Source organism: Perca flavescens, chromosome 18, assembly GCF_004354835.1.
Source record: "Perca flavescens isolate YP-PL-M2 chromosome 18, PFLA_1.0, whole genome shotgun sequence".
NCBI classification, from domain to species: domain Eukaryota; kingdom Metazoa; phylum Chordata; class Actinopteri; order Perciformes; family Percidae; genus Perca; species Perca flavescens.
The window spans coordinates 12,153,635-12,167,935 of NC_041348.1; the positions used below are offsets into that span (position 1 = coordinate 12,153,635).

General features: G+C 42.9%; 2 protein-coding genes across 3 annotated transcripts; one reads left to right on the plus strand and one right to left on the minus strand.

Annotated features, from left to right (window-relative positions):
* Positions 1–294: 294 nt before the first annotated feature.
* Positions 295–8,428, minus strand: fkbp1b (FKBP prolyl isomerase 1B). Its single transcript, XM_028605197.1, has 4 exons — positions 7,954–8,428; positions 7,329–7,376; positions 1,735–1,847; positions 295–1,098 (listed from the first exon to the last, which is right to left on the minus strand). The coding sequence occupies exons 1-4, from the start codon at positions 7,988–7,990 to the stop codon at positions 970–972; spliced, it is 327 nt and encodes a 108-aa protein (XP_028460998.1). The 5' UTR covers positions 7,991–8,428; the 3' UTR covers positions 295–969.
* wdcp (WD repeat and coiled coil containing) lies at positions 7,863–13,972 on the plus strand. Of its 2 annotated transcripts, none has more exons than XM_028605196.1 (4): positions 7,863–8,246; positions 9,337–11,239; positions 11,590–11,710; positions 13,327–13,972. In XM_028605196.1, the coding sequence occupies exons 2-4, from the start codon at positions 9,338–9,340 to the stop codon at positions 13,518–13,520; spliced, it is 2,217 nt and encodes a 738-aa protein (XP_028460997.1). In that variant the 5' UTR covers positions 7,863–8,246; position 9,337; the 3' UTR covers positions 13,521–13,972. The 2 variants fall into 2 exon arrangements, with proteins under 2 accessions (XP_028460997.1, XP_028460996.1); XM_028605195.1 differs by lacking the exon at positions 7,863–8,246 and adding an exon at positions 8,388–8,652.
* The last annotated feature ends 329 nt before the right edge of the window (positions 13,973–14,301 follow it).

Sequence of the window (14,301 nt, forward strand, 5' to 3'; positions counted from 1 at the left end):
CCAATTTAATATTCCAATTATGCGTTATTTAATATTACACAATGTTAGTGAAGTTTGCTCAGCCCATTTACTTTTGAGGATGGATACTATTAGTAACAGTACATACTTTATTAGTACTATTGATTATTTAGACGCAGCCATAGTGCATTTTTATAAAATCTGCCACTAGGAGGTGATGTTGCCGGAGAAACCCCTGTCTTACATGCTGTCAATTTCAAACATACCGTAAATCATTTTGTATTCTTGCTATTTTTACTTAATCACTCACACACAAATCACACACAGGACACAGACTTCTCAACACAATACATGCCATTTTTATTCAAGAGTTGGTCGATAAACTGTCATAGTAGCAATGGCTCTCATAGAGTTCTGTACAGTATTGGATTGGGTTAGATTTGATTGGGTAGCCTTGCAGTACATGTTTATGAGGGATATTAAATATACTACACATAGCAACATCATTCAGAGCATTCAGCAGGACAAACCTTTATCAAAGTGGCAATGCAGACAGTGGTATATAATGCCCAGTTAAGATACAGAGCCGAAATGATGTACTTTCAACATAAGTACCCGTCCTCTGTTGTTGAAACTGTAAGGCAGTATATGTTTTGATTGCAATGGAGTATGGCTTGTGATCATGATGAATGATTTCCTCACGGTTCAACAAAATGTACAACTTTAAATGCAGTCAAACAAAATTGCATCTCTGACTAACAAACAAGCCAAACTGTGGTGTGAGTGAAAAAGTCTTGCACAATGTGAAATCTTTCTCACAGGATCTATTATGACAAGATGGCAACAAAGCAGCAGTAGATACGTTTAAATATTGAACTAAAGAAGACTGTAGAAATCAAAGAAGAGTAGGTGGATGGAGGGAGGCAGCAGCCAAGTATGGTCTCCCTGTAGAAACAGGTCGTGACAAACTCAGCCTCATTAAGCTTCACCCTTCGTATTTAACCTCAGGCATCACTCCAGCTTGAGCAGTTCCACATCGAATATAAGTGTGGCGTTCGGGGGGATGACCCCAGGGTGGCCTGTCACTCCGTAAGCCATATCTGGTGTGCAGGTGATTTTTGCCCTCTGGCCCAGGCTCATCTGCAGCAAACGAGAAAAGGAAAACATGACTGAGTATGCTGCTGATGCTCTTCTTTTTTTATGCTGTTTTAAAAGCCCCACACACCCCTGTTTTCTCTTCATTTCAGTATAAAAGAGTATAAAATTGAGAGAGGAAATGCATCATAGCTAACACTGTCCTTTCTTTTGTTTTATAAATTACAATGCAATTTCAAGCACAGTTTTTGTTTGGGTGAAAATCCTACATTCAAGGTTTGACACTTGATAGCCAAACATTTACACATTCCTGTCACTAGACATTTAAACCCCAACGACGGACAATAAGGAAACACAGACATTGCGAAAAGGATCGAGTTTGGTAGTTTCCTACAATAAAGTGATACCCAACCAAAGCCTATAGCGTGTTGTACCCCTATATAGGCAGCATTAAATGTGGTGTAACAAGTTTGTAGTTTTGAGAAGAGTATCACTTTAAACATGCTGATGCTGCTTAGCCAATTCTCGCTGACTCTTCAGTCTCAGATGTCTCCTTGTCATGTATTATTACAGAACAAGAACGAGAGCAGTAACCAACTATGATCCCTTTAAACATAAAAAATATACAATAATAGTAGTAATCATCCATTGAATTCAACCTGCCTTAGCTTTCCCTCTTACCTGTGCTACTCCTTCCTCCCAGCCTCTAATGACCTCACTCCGTCCAATCTTGAACTTAAAGGGCTTGTTCCTGTCTCGGGAAGAGTCAAACTTCTTCCCATTCTGCAGCATACCTGCCAAAGAAAAAAATGACATTAACAACATTCAGAGAGTAGTGAAGCATCTGGTTAAGAACCTACCCATGATCATCTGATACAAAATAAAGACGAAGCATACGCTTATTTTTACTTAATTCCTAGTTTGTTTGTTTTTTCCACATCTCTATAGCTAAATGCTAGTAATAACACTGTACCTAATCTTATTTCATTATGGTCACTTATCACAGTGTGATGCCATATCAATGCACACCCTTTCCTCAGTAGCTAATGTTTGGGTAAGAGGCATTTTAAGATTAAAGGAATAATAAAGTCATTCTGGCTCCAGTCTGAGGAATTATTCTGGCGCTGCTTCTTATCAGGATCTTGGGTCTGTTTCAATTACGCAAATGAACAAAGGGAATGTGAATAAGGAAGCACTGGCCTGGTTTAGTGGATTATTTTTAAAGTTAACTAGGCCATGCCTTGCCTGTATCTAGACCACAGGGAGAAGAGGGTAACAAAGGCGCGGCGGTGCAGGACTGCGTGCCTTCAGAACACTGACAATAACACTGGGGCCATTAAACACTACTAAAGATACTGGCCCCACTTCACCAGTCATTTTATGCCTTCCTTGACTTCCCCTTGCCACTTTCACTTGAGGGAATCCAAGCTGCCATTTGAAGCGATGTTGTGTTACTCTGATAACTCAAGTGAACTTTCTGACCCTCTTTGACGTCCAAGAGAGCAAGTCAACGGGACGTGAGTTTATTTTATCTTTGAGGAACAAGCAATATCTAACAGTAGGCGATAAAAAAGCATATACTATGATTGAAGATTTTATCCATATGGCCCAACCCTAATATGAATGATTAACTTTTTTTAAGCTAGTTTTACAGTCATGCAGCAGTGTGTCGAAGTAGCTTCAAGCTAAAACTTTCCACAACATCCACTTGCATTTTTTCGGAGGTTGCCCTGTAATTGTCCTTTGATTTATCTTCCTCTGTCGTAATTCAACAAGTGTGAATACTTAGCATTTAAAGTTATTAGCCATGTGAATGTTGGTACTGTACTGCCTCTCCCGTTTCATTCCCCCTAAAGTTAGTAGGTCCAACTTCGGATTGGGCTCAGTCCAACCATGGAGTGATCGAGTGCACACACACCGGGGCGAATACCACCTGCTGCAGAGCATTCGAGTAGCAGAGAGGCAAAACCTTCTTGCGTCAACTGCAGAACAGCGGATTCAGTTTCTGGCAGTGGTGGCTGCAACTTGCAAGGAAACACAGATAGGCAATGTTCACAGGTGGGAAGCCAGCGAGGGGATCATATCCTGCGTGTTGCACTAATTAGTCCTACTGGTGGGTTGAGGCCGTCTGCTCAGAGACTGCTGGTGTAAAAGCCTACCCCGAGAAAACTGAACACGCTATTGTAAAGGCTCCTCCATGTTACGCTAAAAAAAAAAAAAAAAGACGCAAATAACAACTCCAATCGTATTGGAGGAGGCAGCAGCCAGCAGAGGGGTTACCAGCAACAGGGACTGTGGTACACACTGGCAACTGGCTAAATACAGATTGAGAAAGGGAAGGAAAAAAACAAAAACAATGAAGAAAACACCACAAGCTCTTTGTTTCCTGTGGAAGCAGATATAAAGCAGTATGCTCTAAAGAGAGATGGCGATTCCAATATTTCACGGAGTTACAGCATGGTGACGCATTGCGTAATGTTCTACGCTACTTTTCAATTCTTGCTACAATATACATATAAAGACAGGTGCATGGACGTTTCACTCCTGGCTGTCAGACTGTATCTTGCAGGAAAGCAAAAGCATCCCAAACTACTTGTACACCGCCCTTGTATCAGTGCTCCGTTATCACTCTTTGAACAGCTAAGCACGGGTGGGGTCTCTGCAAAAATAACGCAGTCCCTTCCCAAGGCCGACTCCCAGACTCTCTCCTCATAAAAAAAAAAAAAAAAAAAGGCTTGCACTTGGTAATGCTCTGGCTAGATCTGCAAAAATCTGTGGCCCACAGGGGTGGGGGTTATTTTTACTCAGTTTACTGTATCTTGTCTCACCCCCGTCTAGGACGGTAGCCAGCACAACAACAACCCCCTCCCTCTCCCCCCGAACCAAGTGTGGATGAAATGAGATGCACGTAAAGCTATCCGTCTACGACAAACTTATATGTGTTGCCGCATTTCACAGCTGCAAGCACACACGTCTCAATGGAAAGAAAAAAATCTTGCACATGCTTTGTTAATATATCAAGTGTGAGAAACTGGGAGTAGGTGCGATGCGTTATTAGGAGTTGTTTCAGAAAAAAAAAAATAAATAGAAAATTCACTGCTGCGCCACAAATAGCCTGAAAATGATCCTCAGCATTGCTTAAAAGTTATTCTAATCCTATCATTATAGATGCCAAACAAAAGTCCACTCTGCACAAGATATGGGGTGTCCTGGTTCGTCAGTGGACCAGTTTGCTGGATAATTACTAATGTGCTATAACACTGCTGTAATATTTCTCCTCAAATCCCTCTCCCATCTTTTTGTCGGCACTGTTCAGCACTGCAAGAAGATCTTGTGCCTACTCTATCAAAATACAAGCTGTTAAAAGTCAAACTCTCAGCTCTTTTCTTGCTTTCTGTAACTCTCCAATGTCTGGATTGAACACTTCCCACGACATTCAATCACAACATTTGCCTTGAAAGGCGAGTTTGGCATCCCCTGACATGCTACCCAGTGTTTCAGTCTATCTATTTCTGTGTCCCACACCAAGGGCCATTAGGACTCTGCTTCAGCAGCACGTTTCGTGGTGAAGTCTGGAGCTCAAACATGGTAAGGAATGACGTTCGCATTTAGGCATGACATCATATCTGATAAGCCTGTTGCTCTCAAAGCTCAGGCGTCTTGTCAGTGGAGACGAGGCTGTTTATCATCATAGCTTGGTGCCAGACTTCATCGATCACAGAAACCCACAAGGCTGCTGTAGATTTCTTCATGTTGACTGATATCAGATCCACTTCCATTTCCTTCCTCCAGTGAGAGCCTGACAGAGAAATGGGCTTGTGATTGCAGGACTGCTGGCCCAGCTTGTCACACAAACAGGGGACCCCTAACAGCTCTTCATGTATATAAAAACTTCCCTCAAATCAGGCACTTTACCATTTATTTGCCAGACATTTACATGCCAGACTGCTTGTCTTTGCAACCCTGCTCTGATGCTCTGAGATGTGCTGCTGATAGAACAGACTGGCAGTCAGGCATGACAGAAACAAGAATGAGTGTGAAAGAGTGGAGCAGCTTTTCTAATTATTTTTGTCCAAGCCGGAGCCCCTTACCTGCCTCGTGGCAATGAGCACTTTGCTAATTTGGGCAACCACAGCTCTCTCACTAGACTAAGAGGGCAGGGGTGGGAGGGGGGAGGGTGGGTGGGGGGGTGTATGTGCTCTGGCATGTGTGTGTCTGCATGTTTAAAATCCCAAAGGTGAAAGTGAGGATTAAAAAGGAATAGCAGTGAGCGAGTGAGAGAGAGTCTCTGTCAGAATGAGGCTCCCTAATGGTAAATGCTGAAACAGGAGTGGTTTCCAATCTCATTATGTACTGGGAAATCGCTCTCTCTCTTCCTCTCTTACTGTTTCTCTTAGCTCTGCTATTTGGAAAACTAACACCAGTGAAGGGTGCGGTGGAGGGTGAAGTCTGTGGTTTTGCACGAACAGCCAGCTGGATGACTTGGACAGGCCGATGTCCCAGATCTACAGCTAACCTCTATTACCAGTACCATCTCTTTATCAGATCTTGCCCTAATCTTGTATTTGAGCTTTTAAAATAAAACAAATGTAGGTTACTGTCTTACTAGTCTTTATTACAGCCTACTGACCCAAAAAGTCATTTATGTAATCTTAAATCCTCATTAGTTTAGCTTTCATACGAATTCCTGGATAACTAACACACACTGGCTGAACAGTTAATACCAATTAATAGGGATTTCCCAAAATAGAAAGATATTTAATCTGTGTGTGTTCTATGATTACATTTTGCCTGTTAAACTACACACAACACATGTGAATGAAATCAAAATAAAGTGAGAAATACCTCTTCTATGCATCAGTATATGATATGAAACGTGCTTACATGTACACTGCATACAAGCCATTCTGTGTCTAGCACTACATATTACGATACAAATGCTCCAATTTCTTCTAAGAAAACAACATTCTTCAGATAATCTCCTGGCTTGTGTTCAACACTGAGGTCTTATTTTTCATTTGGTGTGCAGCTCCGCCTTTAGAGGAACGCATTTCCTGATGCGATTGTGACAATGGAGCACGGGGTCCACAATAAGTATAACCTTAGAGTGGGGTTGAGGTGCACAAGGAGACTAAAACTCATTATCTGCTTTTGCTAATGTACTAACCAAATAATTGGTAGGTAGAGGGAAACCGCACCACCAGGCAAAGAGCGAGTGACTACGTACTGGATCTCTGCAGAGAGCAGGCCCAAAGTGAAATCAGGTTACTTTTTCCACTGTTCTAAATAGAACACAACATTTGTTATCCAGAGTTGGCCTGACTATTATATCACACACACACACACACACACACACACACACACACACACCAAAAAGGGAGATTCTTCTATTAAACTAAATACTATTAAAAAAAACTCAGTGCCACCATATTGTAACAGATTAAGACAACCATGTGAATCCATTTTAAATCCCCAGCACAAGGGACAAGCAATAATTGGCTAAAGACTAATACCTGCATGCAAACACATTCACAGACAATACAACAATGCTCACAAGCAATCAAACCGGTTTACATCAGAGCCAAAACTAGGGAGTGTGCAATAACTGTTATAGCCATGTAATAAAACTGATAATCAGACAGACTGATGACTGTGAACTAGGTTTTGTTTACTTTCTGTCTGACCTAGTTGTCTGGACTGCCAACCCCGGGGCACAGAATAACCCAAATTTATTTCCCAAATGTCTCAGCGTCTTACTGCCCCGCCTCACAACTGGGCAATCTGACAGGAGACAAACAGGAAAAAAGGGCATGTGTGTGTTTGTTTGTGTGTGTGTGTGTGTGTGTGTGTGTGTGTGTGTGTGTGTGTGTGTGTCTGTGTCTGTGTGGGTGTGTGGGTGTGTGTGTGTGTGTGTGTGTGTGTGTGTGTGTGTGTCTGTGTGTCTTCTATGTACATGGTGCAAGTTTCAACTGTCTGTAAAATGGCATTGACACCACAAGACATCAAATTTCTCCTTCAAAAGAAAAGAAAAATAATATTGAGTGGGTGTGGTGGCAGCTCCACCCTATCTTTGAAACTTTAAGCGACACACAGGTGCATACATGTCTCGCAGACTGTGTACACTGTGAGAACTGGGCTGCAAACTGAATTGTCAAACAAACACACACACACACACACACACACACACACGGGGGCACACATGTCCTCTCTCAACAAGGAGACAGGAAATATGTATGGCTCCATGATTGCCAAATTCCAAAGAAAGGGTCAGTTACCTATGTAATGAACAACACACGTCTGGCCTTTCTTTGGAAATGTTCTTCCTGTTGGGAAGAGAGAGAAACAATGGTTACCCTCCTTATATTATGACATATTGCAGACATATTGAAGTCAGATATGCATCTGTTAGTATCATTCTCATTTTGAAACTTTAGCTTCTTTTTCCAGGGCAATCAAATGCCTATAAATGTGTTATTTTTTTTGCAGAGCTACATAAGTCTTGAAGAGTCTTGCAAGACAACATGACAATATCTTTATTCTGGCTGACAAATCTCAGTTACCTTGTGAACAAGTTCTCAATTTAAAGAGACATGCAAAAAAGGCTTGCCAAGGTAACCCGTTTAACTGTAACGTTACGTACGGAGAGTTCGAGAAAAAACACAGTGCAGTCGTCAGTGATGATGAATAGAGGAAAAATTGGCTTTACATACCCCGTATTATATCCAGAATACAACTGTTAGTTGCTACCTATCTGACGAGGAAATTACTATCCATCGTCGAACATTCAACTTGATATTGTATGTAAAAGATGTTGACGATTTAACAAGATTTGAACGACCACCGAGCCCATACACCACAACCCAGGCATCGAAGCACACACAAGCGGATAAATGAACTCACCGTCACCGGGAGATATTGTCTCGACTTCCACGCCCATGGTTGTACTTCTTAAAAAATCAGCTCTGAAACATAGAGAACTACAAAGCCGTTTCGACAGCCAATGTTACCCGTTTTGCGGCTACAAGTCGGGCTATATCGGTGGAAACCATGCATTCACCGACCACTACGGACCCGTAGCTGCAGCCAACCGTGGGACAGCCAAGATATTTTCTAGTTTGTAGGGAGACGGCGTCGAGATATTCAACTACACTACGTACGTCGTCTTCAACCTTGTCAAATACTTGCGCCACACGGTGGGTGTGCTAGCTAGGATAAGTTATAATTTAATGTCAACCGTTGTTACGGTTACGCATTTTTTTTCATTTACTGGTTGAATAATTTTTTTTTATAGTGAATATTTCACTCGCTGTAGTTCCCTTAAATTGCCCAGTATTTTAGATCCATGGAACACACAACGCAGCGCCCTCGAGTGGGTAAATGGGGTAAACACAGTGGCAAACAGAGAAAACGCAAGACGGCAATAACTCAACTACATATCCCATAATGCACCGACAACGTTAAGGTTAATTTAGCTTCCGAGTCAATTTGAAACGAACATTTCAGACGCATTTCGACCCGGCAAAACGTGATTTTATGGACGAGAAACTCAATTTCAGTGTTTAACAAGGATTCCACACGAGATGCTTGTGGTTTTATAAGGTATTCGTAGAGTAAAATTACATGTTTGTGTGGAATTTTACGCTAATTATTAGTTAGGTTGCTACACATAGCTAAAGGTTGACTAAATATGCATTATGACTATGAATTGGAAAACAGAGTCTCATAATGGGGGTTAATAAAAGTTTATAACCTTCTCATTTTAACCATATATGTGCTAACTTTGCTTAAGTAAGGCAGTATTTTGTTATATTTTATAACGCTCATACAGTTATATTCTATATATTCTATTCAAGGTAATGTGCTCCAGTAATAAAAATGTCATTTATGAAATATTTGTAACTTGCACTGCTAATTTCGATCACGGCAGTTTCTCTACTCATAAGACGAAATGGTGGGATAAGACACTCCTACTCAACACATAGCTAGTTTTGTTAATGCCCTGACCTGTCCTAATGGGTGTGTTGTTAATGTCATTCATTCTTAAGCAGCTATAAGTGTCCGTCACCCCTGCCTCGGCTCAGCCAGAGGGGATTAAGGCACGTACTTGGAAGGAGACACGACAGGCTTTTTCTGTTCTTGATCTGCATAGGTATAGCCTAGGCATCTAGGCAACAATAGCTACTCTTGTGCAGGACCAGACCACATACAGGTCTCTGTCATCAATGTAAACTTTCTGATTCCTATTTTCTTTCTTTTTCTCTTTCGCTCTTTCACACCTGCAAGGATGGATCTTGGTAAGGCAAAGCTGCTTCGGACAGGTCTTAACACTCTACACCAAGCCATCCACCCTGTGCATGGGATAGCATGGACGGACGGCAGGCAGGTCTGCCTGACAAGTCTCTTCTTCATCAATGGTGAGGTGAAGTTTGGGGACACCAACGTTATCGGGCAGTTTGAGCATGTCTTCGGGCTCTACTGGGGCCCGCTGTGCTGCTCTGACTCGCCGGCCTTGCTGGCTGTTCAGCACAAGAAACATGTCACTGTGTGGCAACTGCAGCTCAGCGCGCTTGAGCAGAACAAGTTGCTGTGCACTCAGACTTGTGAGATGAGCGAGCCTTTCCCCTTGCTCTCCCAAGGCTGTGTGTGGCATCCTAAACTGGACATCCTGGCTCTGCTGACCAAGAGGGATACTTCTGTGCTGTTTTCCGTCAGGGTGGACAACAGGAGAATCAAAGCGGACATCAAAGGTAGTGGACTTATCCACTGTGCATGCTGGACTAAAGACGGTACACGCCTGGTGGTGGCTATAGGAAGTTCTCTTCACTCTTACGTCTGGAATGACATCCAGAAGAGTCTGGCGGCCTGCTCCTTCTGCCCCATCTTTGATGTGGGAGGCTACATCTGTGCCATCGAGGCCACAGGGGACGCTCAGGTAGCTGTGGCTACGGAGCTGCCTCTAGATAAAATCTGTGGGTTAAATGCCGGCATAGCATTCGACATGCCGTCAGATGCTGAGTCCCTGCATAGCCACGGCTCCCATATGGTCATGTCAGAAGAAGACAACTTTCCGGACTCGAGAAGAAGATCTTTTGACTCGGAGAGGTCCAGCGTCAGCAGCTCAGGCCCTCTAGACCTCACCCACCTCCTGGCGAGGCACCGTCGCTCCGACCCAAGCCCCCTGATTCACCTGCGTCGCAGAGACACTGTGACAGGCTCTGGCCAGGACTCCTCACACCTGATCCTGGTCACCTATGAGCGTAAAGTCACTACCAGCCGCAAAGTCAGTATCCCGGGGATTTTGGTTCCAGACATTGTGGCTTTTGATCCACGTGGCTCCACAGTTGCGGTGGCTTCCAACACCTGCAACATGGTGCTCGTGTATTGCATCACAGCCTCTGCCATGCCAAACATTCAGCAGATCTCTCTGCAGACAAACGAGAGGCCCAAAGGAGTCTGCTTCCTCAATGACAAGACGCTGCTGTTGATGGTGGGCAAACAGAAGTCCAACGACCCTGCCTTCCTCCCATCTTCTAACACCGATAAATATAGTCTTCGTCTCGTAGCTAAAGAGCTGATGCTCGATGGAGAGACTCCAATCCCACCATCCCCCTCCGCTCACACCCATGAGTCTAATTTCTGCGCAGGGATTAGAAGGCACTCGGAGCAGCTGTCTAAGGATGAAAGGATTAGGGACTTGGTGTTACCTGGAGGGGCAGTTTTTCGTTCACCAAGCAACAGGCGTAAGCTGGTGGAGGAGGTGAGGAGCGGCGAGCCCAGCCCCGTCACCAGCTCTGTGGACTTCTCCGACCGAGCATCTGACAGAGCGGCGTCCAGCGCGTCCTCCATCACCGTGGAGAGTTTCGACATGGACCACGTCAACCGTATGACCAGCCTGGCGGTGGCCGGCCAGGCCAGCAGGGACTCCAGCCGGGCCAGCTCTCCTCGTCCCGAGCCTTCGGACAAGCTCCACACAGACCCGACGCTGCCTATGCCCGAAAAGACCTCGGGCCCCGCCAAGGAGCGCGCACTGGAGCAGCTGGTTCACAACATGGAGAGGCTTTTTACGCGCTTTGCAGATGTACAGCAGTGCCTGACAGAAATCAAAGATTTTACCCAGAATGGCAAGAAGGCCCTGAGTGTCTACCCCAATGCCTGTGAACCCCCGTATGTCAATGTCACATGTCAGGTACAGTTTTACTCCCTACATTTTCTCTGTGTATTTGTAACTGACGGGGATAACAACCCTGGCTAGAGAGATGGAGATTCCCTTTTCTTTCTACAATCTCTTTCATGAGCAGCTTTTGCATGAGAGGCTTAAACCGCTTAATCAGCGGGAATTTACACTTAAAGGATAAGACAACTGAAATACCTGGATCTGTTTAATGTGTTACAAACACACAGCTATGGTGTGTTATCAGGTATCCGATTAAGATAGTCAACTGTTACAAAAGCGCCTTAGCTCGACTTCTTTGATTTCTTCCTGATGGGGACTGTTACTCTTTTTCTTTACCCTGTCCTCCTTTTGTGCAAATGCAGAAGCAGTTATCGGAAAATGTGTTCATTGACGAGCGGAGGCCAGTGTTGCTGTGTGATGGGAAGCTGTGTCTGCGGGCCCTCCAAGACCTCTTCAACCTAACCATTGTGGAGATGATGTATGGTGCGTGCAGCCTTTTTTGCCTCCATTCTTTGAAACGGCACTTACGAGTTTGGTATAGTTTTTTTTAGTTAGTTTATTAGTTTAATTTACTTTCGGTGTCATGCCAAACATTTTTGGCCCATCCCACATACATACAAAGCACCACAAACGTATTTAGCAAACGTCTTCCGGTCGCATATACAAATCATTCGGAGAAATACACGATTACAAATATATACATACACAAATATATACACTACCGATCAAAGGTTTGGGGTCACTTTTTCCATTCCACTCCATTATAGACAGAATACCAGCTGAGATCAGTTGCATTGTTTTTTTAATCTGGGCAGCAGTTTTCAGATTACATTATGTGCTTACATGATTGCAAAAGGGTTCTCGACTGTTGTAGAAAGAAGTGGCTGGTCTTTAATGCAATGTCTACTTTGCCCATTATCAGCAACCATTCATCCAATGTTCCAAAGGCACATTCTGTTTACTAATCTGATATCATTTTAAAAGGCTAACTGAGAAAACATTGGAGAACCCTTTTGCAATTATGTAAACACATAATGTAATCTGAAAACTGCTATTATGTACTTAACAAAAAAGTGTGAAATAACTGAAAACATGTCTTATATTTTAGATTCTTCAAAGTAGCCACACTTTGCTTTTTTATTAATAAGGAAAAAAATTCCACTAATTAACCCTGACAAGGCACACCTGTGAAGTGAAAACCATTTCAGGTGACTACCTCACGAAGCTCATTGAGAGAACACCAAGGGTTTGCATTGTATCAAGAAAAGACATGTTTTCAGTTATTTCACACTTTTTTGTTAAGTACATAATTCCATATGTGTTCCTTCATAGTTTTGATGCCTTCAGTGAGAATCTACAATGTCCTAATCCTAATCTATACAGATCATCTCGATAAAGAGCTTTTTTTCCTCTTCTCCCAGGCTTTCTCAAGATAACTGGCTAATTTCTATGTTTCACATGTGGATAAGTCCGTGTAAATCTTAGAATTGGTTTGTCTCCACTACAAAGCAGTACGCCTAAGCCGCCTTCTTCTTGCCTGTGAGATTAACCGTGTTGTGAGAGCGCGTGTGAGTGAGAGGGTTAATAAATTCAAACCACTTAGAGGAAACTCCTTGCAGGCTTCTTGGCGTGTGAGTATTTTCAGCAAGCGTGTGTGATGGGTATCCCTAGTGAGGACACCTGCAAGTCATCCCATAGATAGATAGGCTGTCCAAGTCAAACTCTCTGCAGTTACCATTGTTATCTTTTTTTTTAAACCTTCAAGTTACCCATTCAGAATGCATTCTAATTGATAAATAATTTTAATGTACAATTTTAGATGACACTTTTTAGCATTGTTACCGTACGTAAGCTATAATTGGAAGTGATTAAAGGCCTAGTTCAGATAACAGGGTTTTAAACAAAAGCAGCTTACTACTAATGAGCATATTGTTTTGTTGCTGTAGCAACACACCGTCCTAAACTGAGACACAGCAGCAAGTAATGGCTATCACAAACTGCATTTTGCAGTGGTTTAACACTGTATTAGAGTATTAAACAGATCTCAGATGTACAGAAAACCATGCTCATGCCAATAGTCTTGTGTTATTTTTTTCCAGGTCCATTGTGGATTGTACTCGTGGCAGATGCAGACGGCTTTGTGCCTCTGACGTTCAAGACCCAAGAGGAACTTACAGTGAGGAACGGGAAGCGGAAAGCTAACCTCCGGACTCCGGAGAACTCCGTCCCATCCAGTCCAGCCCCCAGCCATGGCCCCATCACAACGACAGAGGCCTCATATAGTGCCTATTAACACACACCTCCATTTATGTACTCATGCAGTTATAACCCTCTTACTGAAATATATTTGAGTGGATCCAAGTATGCAGTGCAGAGTGAATGTGGAATTGAACATGTAGAGTCTCACTAATGCAGTTATATGTCAAATTTATTTTTCTATTAAAAAAAACAGTGAGTTGAAAAGGGCTGCCTATTCAGATATGATGTTTACATGTTGCTGCTTTGAAATGAAAGCTTTCCTGAAAGAAGTTTGAGCACCGAGCAATGTTTCTTTCTTTAATTTCCTTTTGACAAAATGCAGTGCAGTTGTGGAGGACACCACGTGTAGTGCCATAGTTTTCAGTATGTTTTAGAGATGTGTAAGACATGTTTTCAATCGTTCTTCTGTCCTGATACCAAGGCTTATGTATGATGTCAATGTTTTATTTGGATCTGTATTTGTTATTACTAGAGCACTGCAGAAATCCCCACACTCAAAAGGGGGAGGGGGGTGTATGAAATTAATTTTGTATCCATAGAATCTCAGTTTTGGCACTTTCGTGCTGAAAAGTCCCACTAAAATGAATGTGTAACACTCAAGTGTAATTTAACCTTTGTTATACAGCGCTCTGGGTTATATAAAAATCATATATCATATGAAATGTTGAACTTCTCCTATATTTGTAATGTTACCAAGCTCATTAACACAACTGACCACTAGAGGGGGCAAGACTCAACAGAAACTTCCCTGTCCTTGCTATATACAGCAGCGATACTCAACTTGCTTCACACGAGGGCCACTTTTGCAAAAAAAA

Coding starts and splice junctions, on each gene's coding strand:
- wdcp (XM_028605196.1), top strand. CDS start 9,338: ATGGATCTTGGTAAGGCAAAGCTGCTTCGGACAGGTCTTAACACTCTA. Junction 11,240..11,589: donor ATGTCAATGTCACATGTCAG/GTACAGTTTTAC, acceptor GTGCAAATGCAG/AAGCAGTTATCGGAAAATGT. Junction 11,711..13,326: donor CATTGTGGAGATGATGTATG/GTGCGTGCAGCC, acceptor ATTTTTTTCCAG/GTCCATTGTGGATTGTACTC.
- fkbp1b (XM_028605197.1), bottom strand. CDS start 7,990: ATGGGCGTGGAAGTCGAGACAATATCTCCCGGTGACG. Junction 7,377..7,953: donor GACAATATCTCCCGGTGACG/GTGAGTTCATTT, acceptor TCTTCCCAACAG/GAAGAACATTTCCAAAGAAA. Junction 1,099..1,734: donor GGGAGGAAGGAGTAGCACAG/GTAAGAGGGAAA, acceptor CGTTTGCTGCAG/ATGAGCCTGGGCCAGAGGGC.